At 39.3% G+C, this 17,051-nt stretch overlaps 1 protein-coding gene across 2 annotated transcripts; it reads right to left on the minus strand.

Annotated features, from left to right (window-relative positions):
* Positions 1 to 257: 257 nt before the first annotated feature.
* On the minus strand, positions 258 to 16,785 carry VAMP4 (vesicle associated membrane protein 4). 2 transcript variants are annotated; one of them, XM_081948253.1, is made up of 8 exons: positions 16,550 to 16,785; positions 12,956 to 13,049; positions 11,394 to 11,440; positions 11,001 to 11,051; positions 7,776 to 7,876; positions 6,347 to 6,426; positions 3,436 to 3,487; positions 258 to 1,725 (listed from the first exon to the last, which is right to left on the minus strand). In XM_081948253.1, exons 2-8 carry the CDS (start codon positions 13,019 to 13,021, stop codon positions 1,697 to 1,699), a joined length of 426 nt encoding a protein of 141 aa, XP_081804379.1. In that variant the 5' UTR covers positions 13,022 to 13,049; positions 16,550 to 16,785; the 3' UTR covers positions 258 to 1,696. The 2 variants fall into 2 exon arrangements, with proteins under 2 accessions (XP_081804379.1, XP_081804380.1); XM_081948254.1 differs by lacking the exon at positions 16,550 to 16,785 and adding an exon at positions 16,415 to 16,510.
* Positions 16,786 to 17,051: the final 266 nt, after the last annotated feature.

A 17,051-nucleotide genomic window follows, 5' to 3' on the forward strand; every position in this document is an offset into this window, starting at 1 on the left:
ACCATTATTTTGTGCTCCATCATTACCGTAGTGATTTACTGATCATGTACTATAATTTGTCTAAGTGCTTTAAAAAAGGTACATTTTCACTTGAAGAGGATGCAATGTTTTCCAGTATTGTGTAAAGACGTTTTTATTTTGTTCCCTGATATTATTTTGCTGCCTTGTTTTGTGTGATTGACCTTATTTTTATTATACTTTAATACAATTAAATATTCCATGCTTTGCCAACCTTTTGTATCATGGAATGACGTAGGAACCATACAAAACACATTTTTAATGCACATATGTATATACATATATACACACACTCCTTCACACTTCCATATGAATATGATACCTTGTCACAACAAACATTTTAAGTTATTTAGGTCTTGAAGCTGGAAAATTAAATGCAGGAGGTATGCTTTCATGGTACAGGTAGTCCTTTTAAGTGAATCTGGCTTCCCCACTGACTTTGCTTGTCAGAAAGTTGCAGAAATCTTGGGATACTAATTGTCATAAATACATGCCAGGTGCCAAGTATCCAAAGTTTGATCATGTGACCAAGGGGATGCTGCAACGATTGTAAGTATGACAAATAGCCATAAGTCACTGTTTTCAGTGCCATTGTAACTTTGCATGGTGACTAAACAAATGGCTGTGGGTTGAGAACTTCCTGCAATCTCTTTCTCATGCCAGTAGTTCTGCATTAATATTTACACCTGCTCAGAAAGCAATATTCATTCCTCTGCACACAGTAATGAATAAGAAAGTTTCTTAGAATATGGGATATTAAGCAGCTGAAATAATAAACATGGAAGAAAGGGAGATGCCAGGGAGCCCCAAAACTGTTGATAAAGGCCTAGGCTCTAGATGAAGGCCAACTGTGGGTTTCAAAGATAAAAAAGAAATGCTGCATTTTTGTCAGTTAAAAAAGTGGACAGGCTAAGCATACTGCGTAGGAACCTCTCTGCTGTTAATGTTGCAGCAGATATCATACTGCTTTGCCTGCAGTTGCATGAGTAAGAGCATTCTTGTCTTTAGTTTTAAAGTTTGCGAAACTTAAGTTGTCTTAAGTGAATTAGCAGCTTCTTTATTTCAGTAATTTACTAATAGCTACATATTTGCAGTCAAAAATAGTTTTTTTTACTGGAATGCTTTTATAGAACAATAATGAGCAATAATAGCAATGCAGAACTTCAGAATCCCTTAAATTCAGTTGAAGGAGGAATGTTTTTTAAACAGTGATATAGACTATACACTTCCTTCTTCCCTCCATAATTCTTTCCTCCACTACTTTATCAATAGCGGTAGGAAACTATTTAAATTATAAATAACATTATCAATTTGCTACACACACACACACACACACACATACACACACACACACACTCTCTCTCTCTCTCTCATATATACATTATTTTAAAAAACAGATGAAATACTGAAAAGTATCTGATTCCACATAGGTTCCTTCGTAAGAGCAACAATGAGGTTTTTGGGTCCAATACTGACAGTATAAGTTAATCTTTGACTGAAAGTGATACATTTGCCAGTCCCTCTGGATGCTCTTGGTGGAACTGTGCATGTGCCTCCCTGGAGTTTGAGAGCAGGATGCACTTCAAAGCTATATACATAATACATTCCACTGAAATCATACAGCTGCTAGCTTTGCTGTTATCCTGAAGTGGTGTCCACAAGGACGTTCATCTCCAATTCAAGTGCGGTGTTTGAGGATGATGGGAACTGCATAAGACAGAAAAACACCATCTTTAAATCACTTATAAAAATAATAGTCAACTATTTCAACTCTAAAACACCTATCTCTTCTAGTCACTAGAAGTAATCTTTACAGTTACAATATTAAATTTACTTACTGTGGTAAGTCATGGCTTGCTTAACTATAATTAGCTTAATGACTTATAACTAAATGTGTTAACATAAGATAAATAATAAATTAGGGTTAATAAAGCATTGCAGCTAAATTCACCTAATAAAATAAACTCCAGACAAGATTACATAATTACATAAACCTAGTTATTTATTCCTAAAAAGTGTTTAATTCTGGCTAAATGGTCCACATTTATTCTTAAAGCAGACACAATTCACATCTAGACAAAACTGAATGGAGTGTCCCCAAATATTCCAACATTAAGAGTGTATCCCCATTAAAGCGAAAGATCTGGAGCCAACTTTTCATCAATGGCCAAACAACAGAAGGAGCCAGACATTAAAGCAGAAAGACTGAAGGAAAGGTACCATATTTTTCGGAGTATAAGACGCACCTTTTTTCCTCGAAAAAGAGGCTGAAATCTGGGTGCGTCTTATACACCGAATACAGCATTTTTTTGCCTCCCGAAGCCCTTCCCCCTTCATCAAAATGGCCGTGCATAGCCTTTAGGAGACTTTCAGACAGCTCCTGGGGGCTGGAGAGGGCAGAAATGAACATAAAAAGGGGGCATTTTTTGCTCAATTTTGTCCCCCAGCCCCCAGAAGCACTCAATAAGCCTCCATAAGGCTATGCATACAATTTTTTTGACAAAAAGGCCTGGTTTTTTTGCTTGGTTTTGCCCCCCCACTCCCCCAGGAGCACTCTGCAGGCCCCCCCCCCAGGCTATTCATGCCTTTTTTTGAAGAAAAAAAAAAACGGGCCCGTTTTCACAAAAAACGGGCCGTTTCGGAGAGGTTTGTAGAGTGCAAAAACTTTTTTTTTCCTTTCAGAAAGCTGTTTAGTTAGAGGGATTGATGAGAATTACATTGGTCAAGTGCTGTGCCAGCAGAAACAAAGTTTTAGGTGCTACAGGTTCTCAGCAATTTCGTTCTCCAGCACATGGAAAAATACACCTGGAAACATCTACCTACCTACTACTCTCTCTCTCTCTCTCTCTCTCCTCCTACCTATCTACTGTATTTCTATTTTTCTCTCTCTATTCCTCTACCTACCAACCTATCTACTCTCTCTCTCTCCCCCTACCTACCTACTGTATTTCTCTCTCTCTCTCTCTCTCTCTCTCTCTCTCTCCCCATCTACCTACCTACTCTCACTCTCTCTCTCCTCCTACCTATCTACTGTATTTCTCTCTATTTTTCTCTCTCTATTCCGCTATCTACCAACCTACATACTCTCCCTCCCTACTGTATTTCTCTCTCTCTCTCTCCCTTTATCTACCTACCTACCTACCTAACTACTCTCTCTCTCTCTCTCCCTACCTACCTACTCTATTTTTCTCTCTTTCTCTCCCTCTCTATCCCTCTACCTACTTTTTTAAAAAAATGCCTCTTCAAAACCTGGGTGCGTCTTATACTCCAGTGCGTCTTATACTCTGAAAATATGGTAAGTTTTCTTTTTACCAGTCAAGAATGTCATCAGACTATTTCAATGTGCTAACACCAATGCAGAACATTTTATTTACTTATTTTATTGTATTTAGAAGAATATCAGAAAGGAATACGTACCAATAATGATTAGCAAGACAACAACAGCAACCAAAGCCACAATTGCCTTCATCTGCAAATTAACACACAGAAAAGTATGTAATTAATTCCCAATTGTAGATACCATTGATCAGCTTAATCCAGGTTCAACAGCATGCCAATAATAATGAGGGTGCTCAGATAATTCAAAGTGGTTACACAGTTTCAAAATAACCTAATCTGTCTAACCTCAAGGGTCAAAATCATATTAAACCAGAATGTGGGTACAGGAAGTTCCCGTTCAACAACTCTTCAAAGTTGTAATGGTGCTGAATGAGAGGACCTATAACCATTCCTTGCAGTAGTGGCTGCTGCAGCATCTCCATAATCATGTGATTGCAATCTGAATGCTTGGCAACCAGCTTGCAATTACAACCACTGCAGTGTCCCGCGTTCGCCCGATCATCATCTGAGAGATTAACTATTGGCTTCCAACAAAGTCAATGAGAAAGCTGGAACGAGGTTGCAAGCTGTGATCACATGACCACAGGACATTGTAACCATGTGGGATTCACCTAATGGTGGGAACTGGGACTGCTGCAATTGCCACTGTTAAGTCACTATCACATGCCATACTTTATGAACATGTTGCTTGGTGATGGAGTTGCTATTGCCAATTGCCATAGTTAATGAAGGCCTAGCTGCATTTATTAGGGCTATTTAACAATCTAGATTTGAAGGGGAAAAGTTTATTCAGAGCATATCAAGATGCTTATATCATACTAAGCAGCAATTCTTTCAAAAAGCTGTATCTGTTCCCGTGCTCATTGGCTTGCCTGCACTCAGAAGCATCCTTCAAATTGAGATCATGGCACAGACATAATGCACTTTTAGACACTCTATGAATAAAGTAAATCAATAAAGCATGGTTGCTGTTAAGCAGTAAACCAGAGTTTGTAATTGTACTATTGATTACTACAAGATAGTGTATAGACAGTTTGTGTGTGTGGTTTCTTGACATAAGTGGTTTTTTTTGGGGGGGGGGGCTGAATATTCACAAAAATTGCAAGACATAGAGCTTCTAGGAAAGATGGCAGACTGAAGACAGCTCTATGAAAAGCGGAGTTGATGTTTGCACCATGAACAATGAGTAGATGGGATCTTTTCAACTTCTCTGGACAAAGTGAGGATGTGGGATTGTCCAAGCTGTTTTCTTTACAGTTGATCCTAGGAGACTACAAGTCAGCAGTCTTCTGATGGGGGGAGAATTGGGAGGCAAGAGAATTTGTCATAGTTGTTCTAGCTGCACACAAGCTTGTGCACTTCTCTTGCTAATCACTTTTAAAAGTTGCCTATGAATTGCTTCAAAGAAGTTAGACGCTTTCAAAGTGACAAGATTACAAACATCATGTGAGTGTCTTCAATATTTTATGTAAAATATTCAACCTTTAAGAATTTAAAATAAACAGCAAAAAGCAAGACAGGATTTTAGCTACAGAAAGTTTTACACATATTAAGGGCTCAAAAATATGGGAAAATTGTTTTTTTAATATTAAGACTCTGATGTACCAAAACTTTGAATCAATTATATGCCATGTTGTGTCTTCTTGGGAACAATTTCAGGCACTGATTCTGAATGTGAAAAACATCAACCTCAGGAGACACAAAGCCAAGAATCATGTGAGGCTGATCAAACAAAGGTACTACCTGAAAAGCTGGAGCAATCAGATGATGACGTAAACCACCCAACCCACATACCCAGAAAGTAGAATGGACAGCAGAGAAGAGACATTCTATGTGAGTCCTTGAGAACTTATCCTTCTTTGTTATGTTAAATTTTACTCATTTGTTTATATTAGAGTATTGATATTACTTTATTTGCTAAATGTTTTAATGTTTTAATTATTTTTAGTTGTTTTAAAACTTATAAGCTGCTGGGGTCCCCTTGTGGGGCAGATAGGTGGCATAAAATTTCAAAAATAATTTAAATGTGGATTTGTTTATAGCTAGGTATGAAGATATGGAATGGGATGTGTTGCTTTTTGAAACAATTCTCTTTGGAATTGTTAGCATTTGGAGTGGAAAAATGTTGTGTATTGGGTTTGTCTACCCTTAATGTAGTGTTTAAGGGGTTTTCCCCCTACAGTTACTAGAGAAGTAAGGGGCATGTGTTGAGCTGGTTATTTTTTAACAAGAAATGCTCCTTCTTAGTTTTTTTTTTGTTTACACTAGCATACCAGGATCATTATAGGGCTCTGTTTGGACTTTTTGCTGGTATTTAGATTGAAGAAGATGTTTTGGAATTATCTATATGTTATCTAGAATTTTAGGCTTTATTAACATTTTATCATGGCAGTCTAGGCCTCTTTTCTAATTTCAGGAAAGAATGATTTTCTTCTTAGCCAAGATAATTTCTTTTGGTACACAATAACTTGCCTTTTCAGAACTAAACAACAGAGAGTATATTCTAAAAGTCTTTGAATGTACTTACAAGTTTTAAGAAAGAAACAAATCCACCTGGGAATAAATAATGCACAAATTTGCCACTTGTGGAATGTTATCTAGAATCAATATTTTCTATTGTTCAATTCTCACTGTAATCAGTGTCTTTTATTATTTGACCAGTTGCTTCCTGACATCGTTTGTTTCTATACTCTAAGACTTGAGTTATGAGATGAAGAGTTTTATATTTATTAATTAAGAAGAAGTGAAGAAATTATGAAACTTGTGATGAGAATGAGAAGTTGCTTTCTTAGAGTTTTTTAAAACTTTGTTTTTCTTTTTGCAGCTTTTTTCTTCTTCAGTTGGTACTATCTTTTACTGTTCTGATTAAAACTTTTAATAAAAATTATTTTAAAAGATAAAATTGAAAGGTATAGAAAGGTAAAAGAAATAAGCCAAACTGGTTAAACAAACCACAATTGCAATATTTAGGAAACAAGTTAAGCCTTACCTTGCAGCCTCGCCACCACATTTGTCTTCTGAGCTGTTTGGATCTGTTACTAAAAGCTGTTGCATTATCTGATAAGCTTTCTGCATCAGATAAAGAGACAGAGAAACGGAATTGAACAGTCTACTATAGTGGTTAGATAAAGCTTTTGCTTCTATCCTGATTTTTTAAAAAAAACAATCAAGGGTCTTGAACAGATTCAGAGAATTCTCACGACTTCTTTCCTTTTAGGAAATCCAAGGAAAACAAGGAAGTTAGTTCTAGGTAGTTCTTGTTCAGCAATCGTTCAAAATTAGGACAGTGCTGAACTAGGATTTAAAAATGGGTCCCCACGGTTGCAACTGTCAGTGTTCCTGTGGTCACATGACTGCAATTCAGATGAATAGAGATTGGCTTGCAAATACAAGACCATAGAAATCTGTGCTCACGTGTTTGCCATTTTCACCCTTCAGTGCTGGCTTCTAACAAGCAAAGTCAATGGGGAAAGCAGCAGAAGATTGTGAATGGTAACTGGGATGCTGCAAACATGCAGGATTTGTCTACAACAGCAACTGGGATGGCCAGAAGATAAATCAGCTGGTTATGCAACATTGCATTTTACCACTGCATTGTTTAACAATGGAGTTTTCAATCCCAATTACCATTGGCAAGCAAGGACTACACGTAGTCTATATTACTAAAAAGCTCTCTTGTAAACCATTAGTTCTGTAATTACTATATGCTTGGAAATGAAGACAAAGTTGTTAAATAATTCAAAGTTTTGAATTAAGAGACACTGCTACTACTTTACTGGTTGTCACATCTTGATAGTTACTGTGGATGATTTTAATCTATTCCATTTTAATTTTTAATTTTCAATATTTACTATTATCATACCATGAATGTTTTAATGTACTTGAGACTACAAGCCACCAATAATCTTTTAATTGCTGTAGATGGGAATGTAACAAAGGAGTTCATTTACAGAATTGCATCCCAATAATAAAAGGCATAATCAAGGTAGTAAGTCTCATGATGCCCTCTAGCAGGCTGTACAGCAACTGTAAAGGAGCACTGACAAACAAGAGAAATGACTCATCTGTAGCACAAGAATGGGAGGTCTATTTCCTATGATTAGCTGTTTTTTGTCTCTCTGCATTACATTTAGCAGCAAGGACTACTTTGTCATAGATCTATGAGATATTCAGAGCCACTTTTCTTAGAGCATGGCAAACTGAGCTTTTTTAAAAAAAATATCCCATGAACAAGCTAACTCTAAAACAGACATAACAGTATCACTGTTATGTACCCAGGATCCCAGGCATGCCACAGGGAACCTAAGAAATAAGAACAGATAATGAAATCCAAATATGCTGAGATCAGGTAATATGAGAGACATGATGTTCCTAGAACTCCGCTTCAACTTCTAAAAAGGAAGAGGAAAAGTACCAACCTGACTTATCTTGCAAATCATCCAGCCGCTCTCCTCTCTCTATTACCTTGGTGATATTTTCTTGCATGACATCAATAACTTCATCAACCTGGTTTTGAACTCTGGTTTAAAATATACATAAGGATACATCACATGACCAAGGAATTTATCATCAATACCAGAAAATGCTACTGACTGATATTCTGTATGTACAATCAAGATGCTGAGTGGGAATGATGGGAGTTGTAGCCCAATTTATTCAACAGCTGCGAGTCTGAATTGAGTGTGATATAGTTAATATCAAATATTTTTAGTGTGCAAAGTCTTTAAATTCTTTATATAATTGTTAAGGAATGTACTGTAAATAGCAATATGTCAATTTGTTTTTCAAATAGGCATCTGAATTGATAATTATCTGCCTCAGTCCAATATTGAATCATGATTAAGGCAGAACTTGAACTCAACATATTGAACGAATTGGAAAAGTTGCAAGTAAGCATGTAAAGAGAATATATCAAAGTATAATACTTGTTAGATCCCTACTAACCACCCTGCTCATCCTTTCTTGAATTCTCAACTGCACATTATGCCTGCAATAGTTTCACAAGCAATATTTTAGATTTTCTGGCATCTTTGTGGGTAAGAATAAGAAACCTGAACTGTGACTAAAAAAAACCATCAGAACGGTTGTTCTGAAGCTAATATATACTGATCAAACAGCATCGATAACTAAACCAGTTATTTTGTACTGCAACAATCTAAGAGTTTATGGTGGTCAAATTTGTCTTCTATGGGAAGATACATAGAAATCTTGATTTGGTCTTTAAAAGCAGAATGAGTTAGATGGATGTGACATATAGGAACTTTGCAGAGTCTTTGCAATATCTTTCCTCCTTCATCTCTGGCCATTAAAAAAATACTGCCAGACATCTGCTGCTTTGCTAGCAGGTAGAAAAGTGTAAGAGGGAAAAACATTCGGAAGCCAATGTACTATTTCAGCGATGGCGAACCTTTTTTGGCTCGTGTGCCATAAGTGGGGGGAGTGTAGGGGGGTCATGTGCGGGCGAGCCGCACCCATAATGCAATGCGCGCACTACAGGTGTGACCCCCCCATTTTTACAAGCTTTTTTCGCTCTCCCCAGGCTCCAGAGGCTTTATAGGAGCCTGGGGAGGGCGAAAACAGCCCCCCCGCCCCGGACGCCCTCCGGAGGCATCAGGGAAGCCTCCGGGCGGTCCCTGAAGCCTTCGGAGTGCTCAAAATGATCCTCCAAGCAAACAGGAAGTCACTTCTGGTTTGCTCGGAGGGTCGTTTTGAGTGCTCCGAAGGTGTCAGGGAAGCTCATGAAGCCTCCAGAGGGCCTCCGGGGGGGCGGGGGGCTCTTTTCGCCCTCCCCAGGCTCCTATAAAGCCTCTGGAGCCTGGGCAGGGCGAAAAATGGCTTTTAAAAAGGGTGAACTCAGTTGGCCAGCATGCGCATGCGCCTCGCGTGCCCTGACAAATGGCTCCGCGTGCCACCTGTGGCACGCGTGCCATAGGTTCGCCATCACTGTACTATTTTATGAGAGTCAAGAGAAGTTTTTCCTTTAACAAAAGTAAGTTTCACAAAATACATTAAAGAGCTAACTTGTTTTTTCATGACTGACCAACAAAAAATGACAAAGAATCAGTCAAAACAGTACAAAGTGCTCTGGCATTCACAACTTTGTGCCTACCCAGACACAATGCCAGCTCCAAAAGCACATCAATCTCTTCATTATGCCTTAACAAGATTTGAAACTCCATCCAAAACAGCAATAGCTCCAGATTAAAGAAACTCATTTAATGACTATAGAGTCCCATTTGGGTTTCCCTACATGAAGACTCAGATTAATCATTCATACTTAGTCCATCATTGCATACAGCATTCAAAACTTTTAGAGCATATATAGCACCCGTTGAAAAAAATATTGAGCTGGAGATCATCAATATAGTGATTTCTTCATTGGACTTCTACCAGTCAAGCTAAAACTAGGCCAAAATGTGACACTTCAAACTCACATTCCTAGTGTCTAGTAACACAGATTCCAATCTGAGATAGGTTGTTTCTTGCATACCACCTCATCCCATCAAATATAGCAATGATTATAACAGGCAAAGGAAATGGCAATTAGTAACATAATTGGACATTATTCATTTCCTGTATTCATCATTGCATAAAGCTATGTTAGCAATTAGAGCGTCACATCTTCTACTGACACTACAAGAGATTCTTGGCATGTTGGGGAAAAGAATAAAACTAAAGCATAAAATAAGATGATAATACTCTTGACAGGGTCATTGTCTTTAATAACTGTGGTATGGGAGTACCTCATAATATCCCACTTCCTTTGCCTTTTCTATATATCACTGAGAGTGAAGGAATAAAAATTATGCATTTGGAACAGTCTAAACATTACAGGCAGGCTGTCCTCTTCAGTTATAAAATGTTTGCCCATATCCAATACATGTAGAAACAAATGTATAACTTTCATTATATGAAAGCAGTTAAAAAAGAAAAGCAGTTAGTGATTGTTTGTTTAGCAAATGTTCAGAGTTATGACAGTGATATAACTCTGCAACTATTCCTTGCATTTACGACCCTTGCAGGTCTGTAAAACAAAGGAAAGAAAGATCATAAGTCCAGTCACAGATCAGTTAGCAGCCACTTTGCTTAATAACTGAGTTGCCACAACTAAACAAGGACTACAGTACCTGTATTTCAAGAAGGCTAGGAATTCTGTCCTGTGTTATAGTACATATATAAGATGTTGGTTCAAGGAAAACAAACTGAAAAATGTGCAATGAAGGAGGGTAGTTTTTCTAATCCCCAACGAAAGGAACTTTGACTTCGCCAAAGCATACAGTATACATTCCAATTGTTACTCCTCTATAATTGGTAAAGTTGATTATTTTCCTAATTTTAATTTTCCCTACTACTTTGAGTTTATTTATTTATATTTTCCTGTGAAATTGTATAGTGAAAAGAATTTATGCACAAAAATAGAAAGAGGGACATTGTCTAAAAGATAAATACTTTTTTAAATATTAAAGAACTGAAAGAAATGTGACTTTTCCAAAAGACAATGTTTGTTATTTTATGAACAGGCTTAGCTCTAGTATAGACAACAGTAATTCATTTCACCTAATAAAGTATAATTGCAGAACAGTTATATTAGCAGAACATGAAAATAAAGCAAAAATAGATTTTACCTGCCACAAAGTACTTACTGTCTGATCTTGTCATTCTTGGGTCCAAACCTTGGACCTGATGGCCCTCTCCTACAAAATGATTAAAGTTAAATTGTTACCTTTATCCCCCAGGATGAGTAGCAAATTATATGGTTGATTAACAGACAGATATTTGAAATTTGAAAGTATTATATATTCAGAAGAAATAGCCCACTCCTGGAAGCTATGTAAAGACATCTGGCAGAGTTTTCAGCCTTACATTGAAGAGTTTGTAGTAGCTATTACCAACAATCAATCACAGTAAGTTGTGCAATACTTTGCCTGGTATTTATAAGGAACCCTTGAGATCAAAACACATAGAGCAGGCAGAAACAATGATGCATGAGACCAAGGATTTGATAGCTACCCCTACTCTGGTTTGGAGACACTTACAAGAAAAAGTCCTCTTCTTCATCTGAATCTTCCTCTAGGAGGTTTCTCTGCAAACACAGAAGATTGATACATCTATGAAAAAGAGTATTTCTACTAATGGGAATTTTCATTCAAAAATAAATTTCAAAAGAATATTTCTAGATTTAATCAATACGAACTTTTGTCAGAATGTAATGCCATTGACACAATGCATGGCATTGGGCTCCAATCTTTTTGGTATCTAGGACCAGTTTTGTGGAAGACCATTTTTCCATGGGCTGGGGGTGGGGTGGGGAGTAGTGTACAACCTAGATCACTCTCATGAGCAGTTTATGGTAGGGTTTGCGCTCCTATGAGAATCCAATGCCCGATGATCTGAGGTGGAGCTAAGGTGGTGATGTGTGCGCTGGGGAGTAGCTGCAAATACAGATGAAACTTCACACGCTCACCTGCTGCTCACCTCCAACTATCCAGCCCAGCTCCTAACAGGCCATGGACTGGTAACTGGTCTATGGCCTGGGGATCACTGATATATGATACGCACCAAAAGACAATACAAGACAGAATCATTAGGTCTTCCTTTTGAATAAATCATGTTACCATGAATTAGCCCATCCACACATATGGCTGCCTTCAAAATTTTAATTAGCATGCCATGAAAAATGTGTTGCCATAGATAAGATGACCTGCATTTTTCATGGTATTTGGTTAAAAATCCGAGGACTTATTTATTTGTGGATTGACTTGCAAGTATAGATGGGAAATATGTGTACTTTTAAAAACTATTACTATATATAGACCTGTGGATAAGTGCATTCATGGATAAGCCAAACCCAATTTTTTGGATGTACGTTGGCACCTAAAATCATGGGTTCATCTGCAAATGTATATGGTGCTCTGAAAATTTGCTTTGAAAGGTAAAAATAATTAAGAGTACCAATCTTGGTTTTGTCAAATACCTTATATAGTTTTGTTTTCAAGATTTAAAATAATATATAATCTGTTTCATTGCTTTTGCTTAATATTTCTAGTTTGTTTTGCCAGAATTTCAGTCTTTTCCCCTATGGTCTTTAAAAAAAATATTCCTTGGGTGAGGGGGAACTATCAATGGTTATTCAATCTAACTGTACAAAATGTATACAACTCCCCTAATACTGCCTCATATGAAAGTGAAGACTGTTTTCATCATTCAACCAGTGAAGGATTGAATGGACCCTACAGGTCAAGGTCATTTGTTATTTCTCAAATTCCAACAATTTGAGAAATAACAAAGCATGGAAATGAAAGTAGATAAATAGGTACCATCTCAGTGGGAAGGTAACAGGGACATGAAAGGAGCCCCCTCGGGCATCACCTGGGCAACTGTGATGTCACTGGCTAACACAACTCAGAAGCAACTTGGTAGATATTTTAGACAAATGTAGCAGTAGTATCAGTTCTGAATTTGATAAAGAGCTGCTTTCTTTAAATATTATACAACTCCTACCAATAATTTCCGAGAATCTTCTAAATGCATTACTACAGCCATTTCACCAGGTTACACATATAAATCATACCACAATAACTATCCCCTATACACTCACCCTCTCACTTTTGACTGACCCAGTAACATCATCATCATTGAGGTGGCGCTTGAATTTTGGAGGCATGTTTTCATAACAATGCTATTTTTTTGTCCTAGCAGAAAAAAAGACATTCTAGTCATTCTATCAGGTTTTAGTTTTCAAATTTTAAGAATTTAATGACTGGCTACAATGATGTAACCAATTTCATTGTATTTATTTTGTACAATGACAATAAAGGCTATGCTATTTATCTCTGCATAACACTGCAATACAAATTATTACATGAAAGCAATATGAGGTCTGGGAATTTCCAGTATAGTTTGAAGTATCATGTTATAATTCATGAATAGATTATTTTTAAACCACTGCCGAAATATTGTTCAAATCAAGGATTAAGTTCAGATTGTAACATATATCCCTCTTCTAGCTATATAATGAGTATTAATTAAATCCCCATTAGTTCCTAAAGCCTTTTATGCGTGCACAAAAATATTTTAAAATATCACAGGTATTGGTTCTGGTCCTATGAATGGAAGAGATATAATGGTTATTTTAAAACAATTCCTTCTATCCCACTAATAAGATAATATGCAACAATTCTTTAATTAGCAAGGTTTTCAAAAGGGCTGGCTAGGAAAATAAAGTTGATTTTCTATATACTGTTTAAAACTGAAAGGGAGAGCCTTTTCAATCTACCACTAGTTTCAACTATGCTTTTGTACACACACAGACACCCTTAAACATTTGAGCTTGGACTATTTTTCAATCAGATTATTTGAAAAATTTCATTTTCAGAAATGGTCAGATGCTTTAAGGAAATTTACAAAGCCTGAAAGTAATGCTTTTCCTACCAATACTCCTCAGGACCTTGTGTGCAGAATATGCCTTTGATCTATTTCAAGTATTTCCCCAAAACACTAATGATGCATCAAAATGCCATTTGCAAGATATAGTGAACATTATTACCATCTACAGCAGTGGTTCTCAACCTTCCTAATGCCGCGACCCTTTAATATAGTTCCTCATGTTGTGGTGACCCCCAACCATAAAATTATTTTCGTTGCTACTATGTAACACCGGGAGCCACAAAACCTGGGTGGGTGTGGCCAACTCAACATCACTCACCCCCAGTCACATGACATCCCCCCCCAGACATGCCTACCAAGGTTTCATGGCTCAGTGTTTTCTGTGGGAATAGGGTCTCTCTCTTCTCTCCCCCTCCCTCTCATTTCTGTTTTTCTCTATTTTTCCTCTCCCTTTCTCTTCTTCCTTCCTTCCTTTCTTTCCTTCCCTTTCCCTCTTTCTTTTTCTTTCTTTCTCATTGAATACAATAGCAAATCCAAAATAAAGTTATTAATTGTAGGAAATTGCTAATCTTTTCATAGTGAAGATTGTACTAACAGCAATAGGAGATATATTTTGATTTCTTTTGAGTTTGACAATATAATATGTTATTCAAAATTATAAATAATTTTATTTTCAGATGCATTTCCTTTGCCATCTCTGTTATTTTCTTTTTAAAAAATCAGATTTGCTTCCAATTTGTGCCTTCTGGCAAACTGCAGTTTTCTTGGCAAGAGATCTAGCTTGCCATTGCTTTCGTCATAGGTCTGAGAAAGTTAGTTTCTTTCTTTCTTTTCTCTTCCTTTCTTTCCCCCTGATTGGTTTCCCTCTCTTTTCCCTCTCATTCTCTCCCCTCAGCTCACTTTCATTATTTTCTCCCTCTCCCCCTTCTACCTCTAATTGGTTTCCCTCTATTTTCCCTCCCTCCCATTCTCTCCTTCCAGCTCTCTTTCATTTCTCTCTCTATCTCTCTCTCTTTCTCCCCTTTTCTCTTTCATCTCTTTCTTGCTCGTGCAAGCAAAATACCCTCCTGGGTCGGGATCACGGTGGTGGAGACAGCGACTCCTTTCGCTGCTGCCACTGAAAAGTGAGTAGCTGGCTGCGCTGCGCAAAAGACTCCTCAGCACCAGACTCAGGTCGATCCCCTTCGTGTTGACTCAGGAAAGAGCCAGAGCAGCCGTCTCTGGATGCAGAGAGGGAAGAGTTCCAGAGCCCTGCGCAAGGAGAGCCCTGTGCAGTGCAGGAGAACTGGAGCTCTTCCTTCCCTTCACCCAACCAGCTGCTGCTGCTGCTCCCCATTCTCCTCCTTCCTGAGCCAACACGAAGGGGACCGTGGCTCACGCTGACCTGAATCTGGCGCTGAGGACTTTCCTGCGCTGCGTACCCAGTTACTCACCTCATTGCGCAGTGGTGACAGTGGGAGGAGAATCATTGTCCCCTCCGCCTTGATCCTGCCCAGGAGGGTATTTTGCTTGCGCGCGCAAGAGATGAGCGCAAAGGGCTGGAGCTCTTCCTGACACTGAGTTGCCTGTGAAGGATGCGGAATCGCAAAAGCAGGTGAGAGGCTTGTGCCGTCTCGGGGCGGAGAGCAGATTGTGTGATTGGGTCAACAGGGAGCCACAGGACAGGGGCCAAAGCCTATTAAGACTGTTACCCACGCTAAGCATGGGTAACTGTCTTTAATAGGGAATCTCAGTGTACCTACATCCCACGTTCCTTTATTTTATTTTCCCTGCCTTGTTTTATGCCTCAGAAATGGTACCTCTTGGCTTCCATAGCTCTGCCCATCAACCTCCATCACTCGGAGCGAGCTGCTTTCCCAGCATCCTCTGTGCTCTTTTCCCCTTCCTCACCTCCATTCTGGCTCCTACTCCCCCCCCACCTCTCCTTCCGCTGCGCGGGGAACCTGAGCCGCTCCTTCCCTTCAGGCCGGCTTCTAGCCAGCCTCTCCGCAGGAGGTTCCTCGGCGACCGCTGTGAAAAGGTCGTTTGACCCCAAAAGGTTGAGAACCGCTGATCTACAGTGTCTTGGATACTTGGATTCAGTGAAAAGACAGCACCACAATTTGCTCACTTACAGGTATCTCAGCATGGAAAAGAATGTTAAAACATACTGTAGGCTTTTGTGACCTACAATGGCCAGAGGCAGGGTGACTTAAGGACAAACCCATTTTTCAATCTGAAGCTTAAGTAGCTGCAGGAATGTCATCTTCCTTAATTTGCGCTACCAGCATGGAATGCAGACTTCCTGCTTCTGCCCAATCGTCATTACACCTACTTCTATCACTCTTCTATACACCAGCTGGCAGTTCCTATGACTTTTACATACATTTCTATCCAATCCTACCTCTTTTAACATGTTTTTTTTTAAAAATCTAGCTTCCTCACCCCGCACCCCAAGATTACAGTGTCCCACCCTCGATGGCTTTTAAATAAACGGCTCCTCTATCAGCCCTTTCCTCTGTATCTCTCACTCGCGCGGGAGTCTCCAGCTGTTCTCCAGCTGCCCGTCCTGCTCTTCCCGTAAGTCCCCCCACCCCACCCACCCACCCACCCACCCGCGAAGCACTCGTCCTCTCCGGGCTGCGCAGCCTTAGCCAGTTTCTTTTCCTATTGGCCATTTCGCCATTCTTGCCTCGCCGCCGGGATGCTTGCTTTTCTCTCCTCCCAAAGGGATCTTCGGCTTCCCACGAACCAGCGCCCAACGAACTCCCCTTATCTTCTGCCCCCCTCTCCCCGCGCGCCTTTATTTATCTCCTCGCTCGCTCACCTGTTTCCCTTTCAGGCCGGTGCGGAAATGGCCGGTCCGAGGAAGAGGAGGAGTTTTCGTCGTCGTCAGCTGTTGCTCCATCGATCGCTCGGCGCGCCTACTCAGGAATGGAGGCGAGCGCCCAGGATATCGATGAAGGCGCCGGTGGCGTGAGCCCACTCGGCTACCGTAGTAGCGATTTTCGCCTGCTGGGTGTCGCGCGGAGCTGAAGCAAAAGGAAGCGGGGCGTCGGCGAGAGTGAGGTCTGGAACGCCGAGTGCCTTTCCTTTATAGCAGAGGTCTTCAAACTTGGCAACTTTAAGACTTGTGGACTTCAACTCCCAGAATTCTCCCGCTTGGCAACTTTCAAGACTTATGGACTACAACTCCCAGAATTCTGGGAGTTGAAGTCCACAAGTCTTAAAGTTGCCAAGTTTGAAAACCTCTGCTTTATAGCCTGTAATCTTCCTTCTGACCAACGGAAAACGCCGCGTCTGTGTTAATTAAGGATAAATGGGTTTAC

The sequence above is a fragment of the Natrix helvetica genome, assembly GCF_964273705.1.
Source record: "Natrix helvetica genome assembly, chromosome: 3".
Taxonomy (NCBI): domain Eukaryota; kingdom Metazoa; phylum Chordata; class Lepidosauria; order Squamata; family Natricidae; genus Natrix; species Natrix helvetica.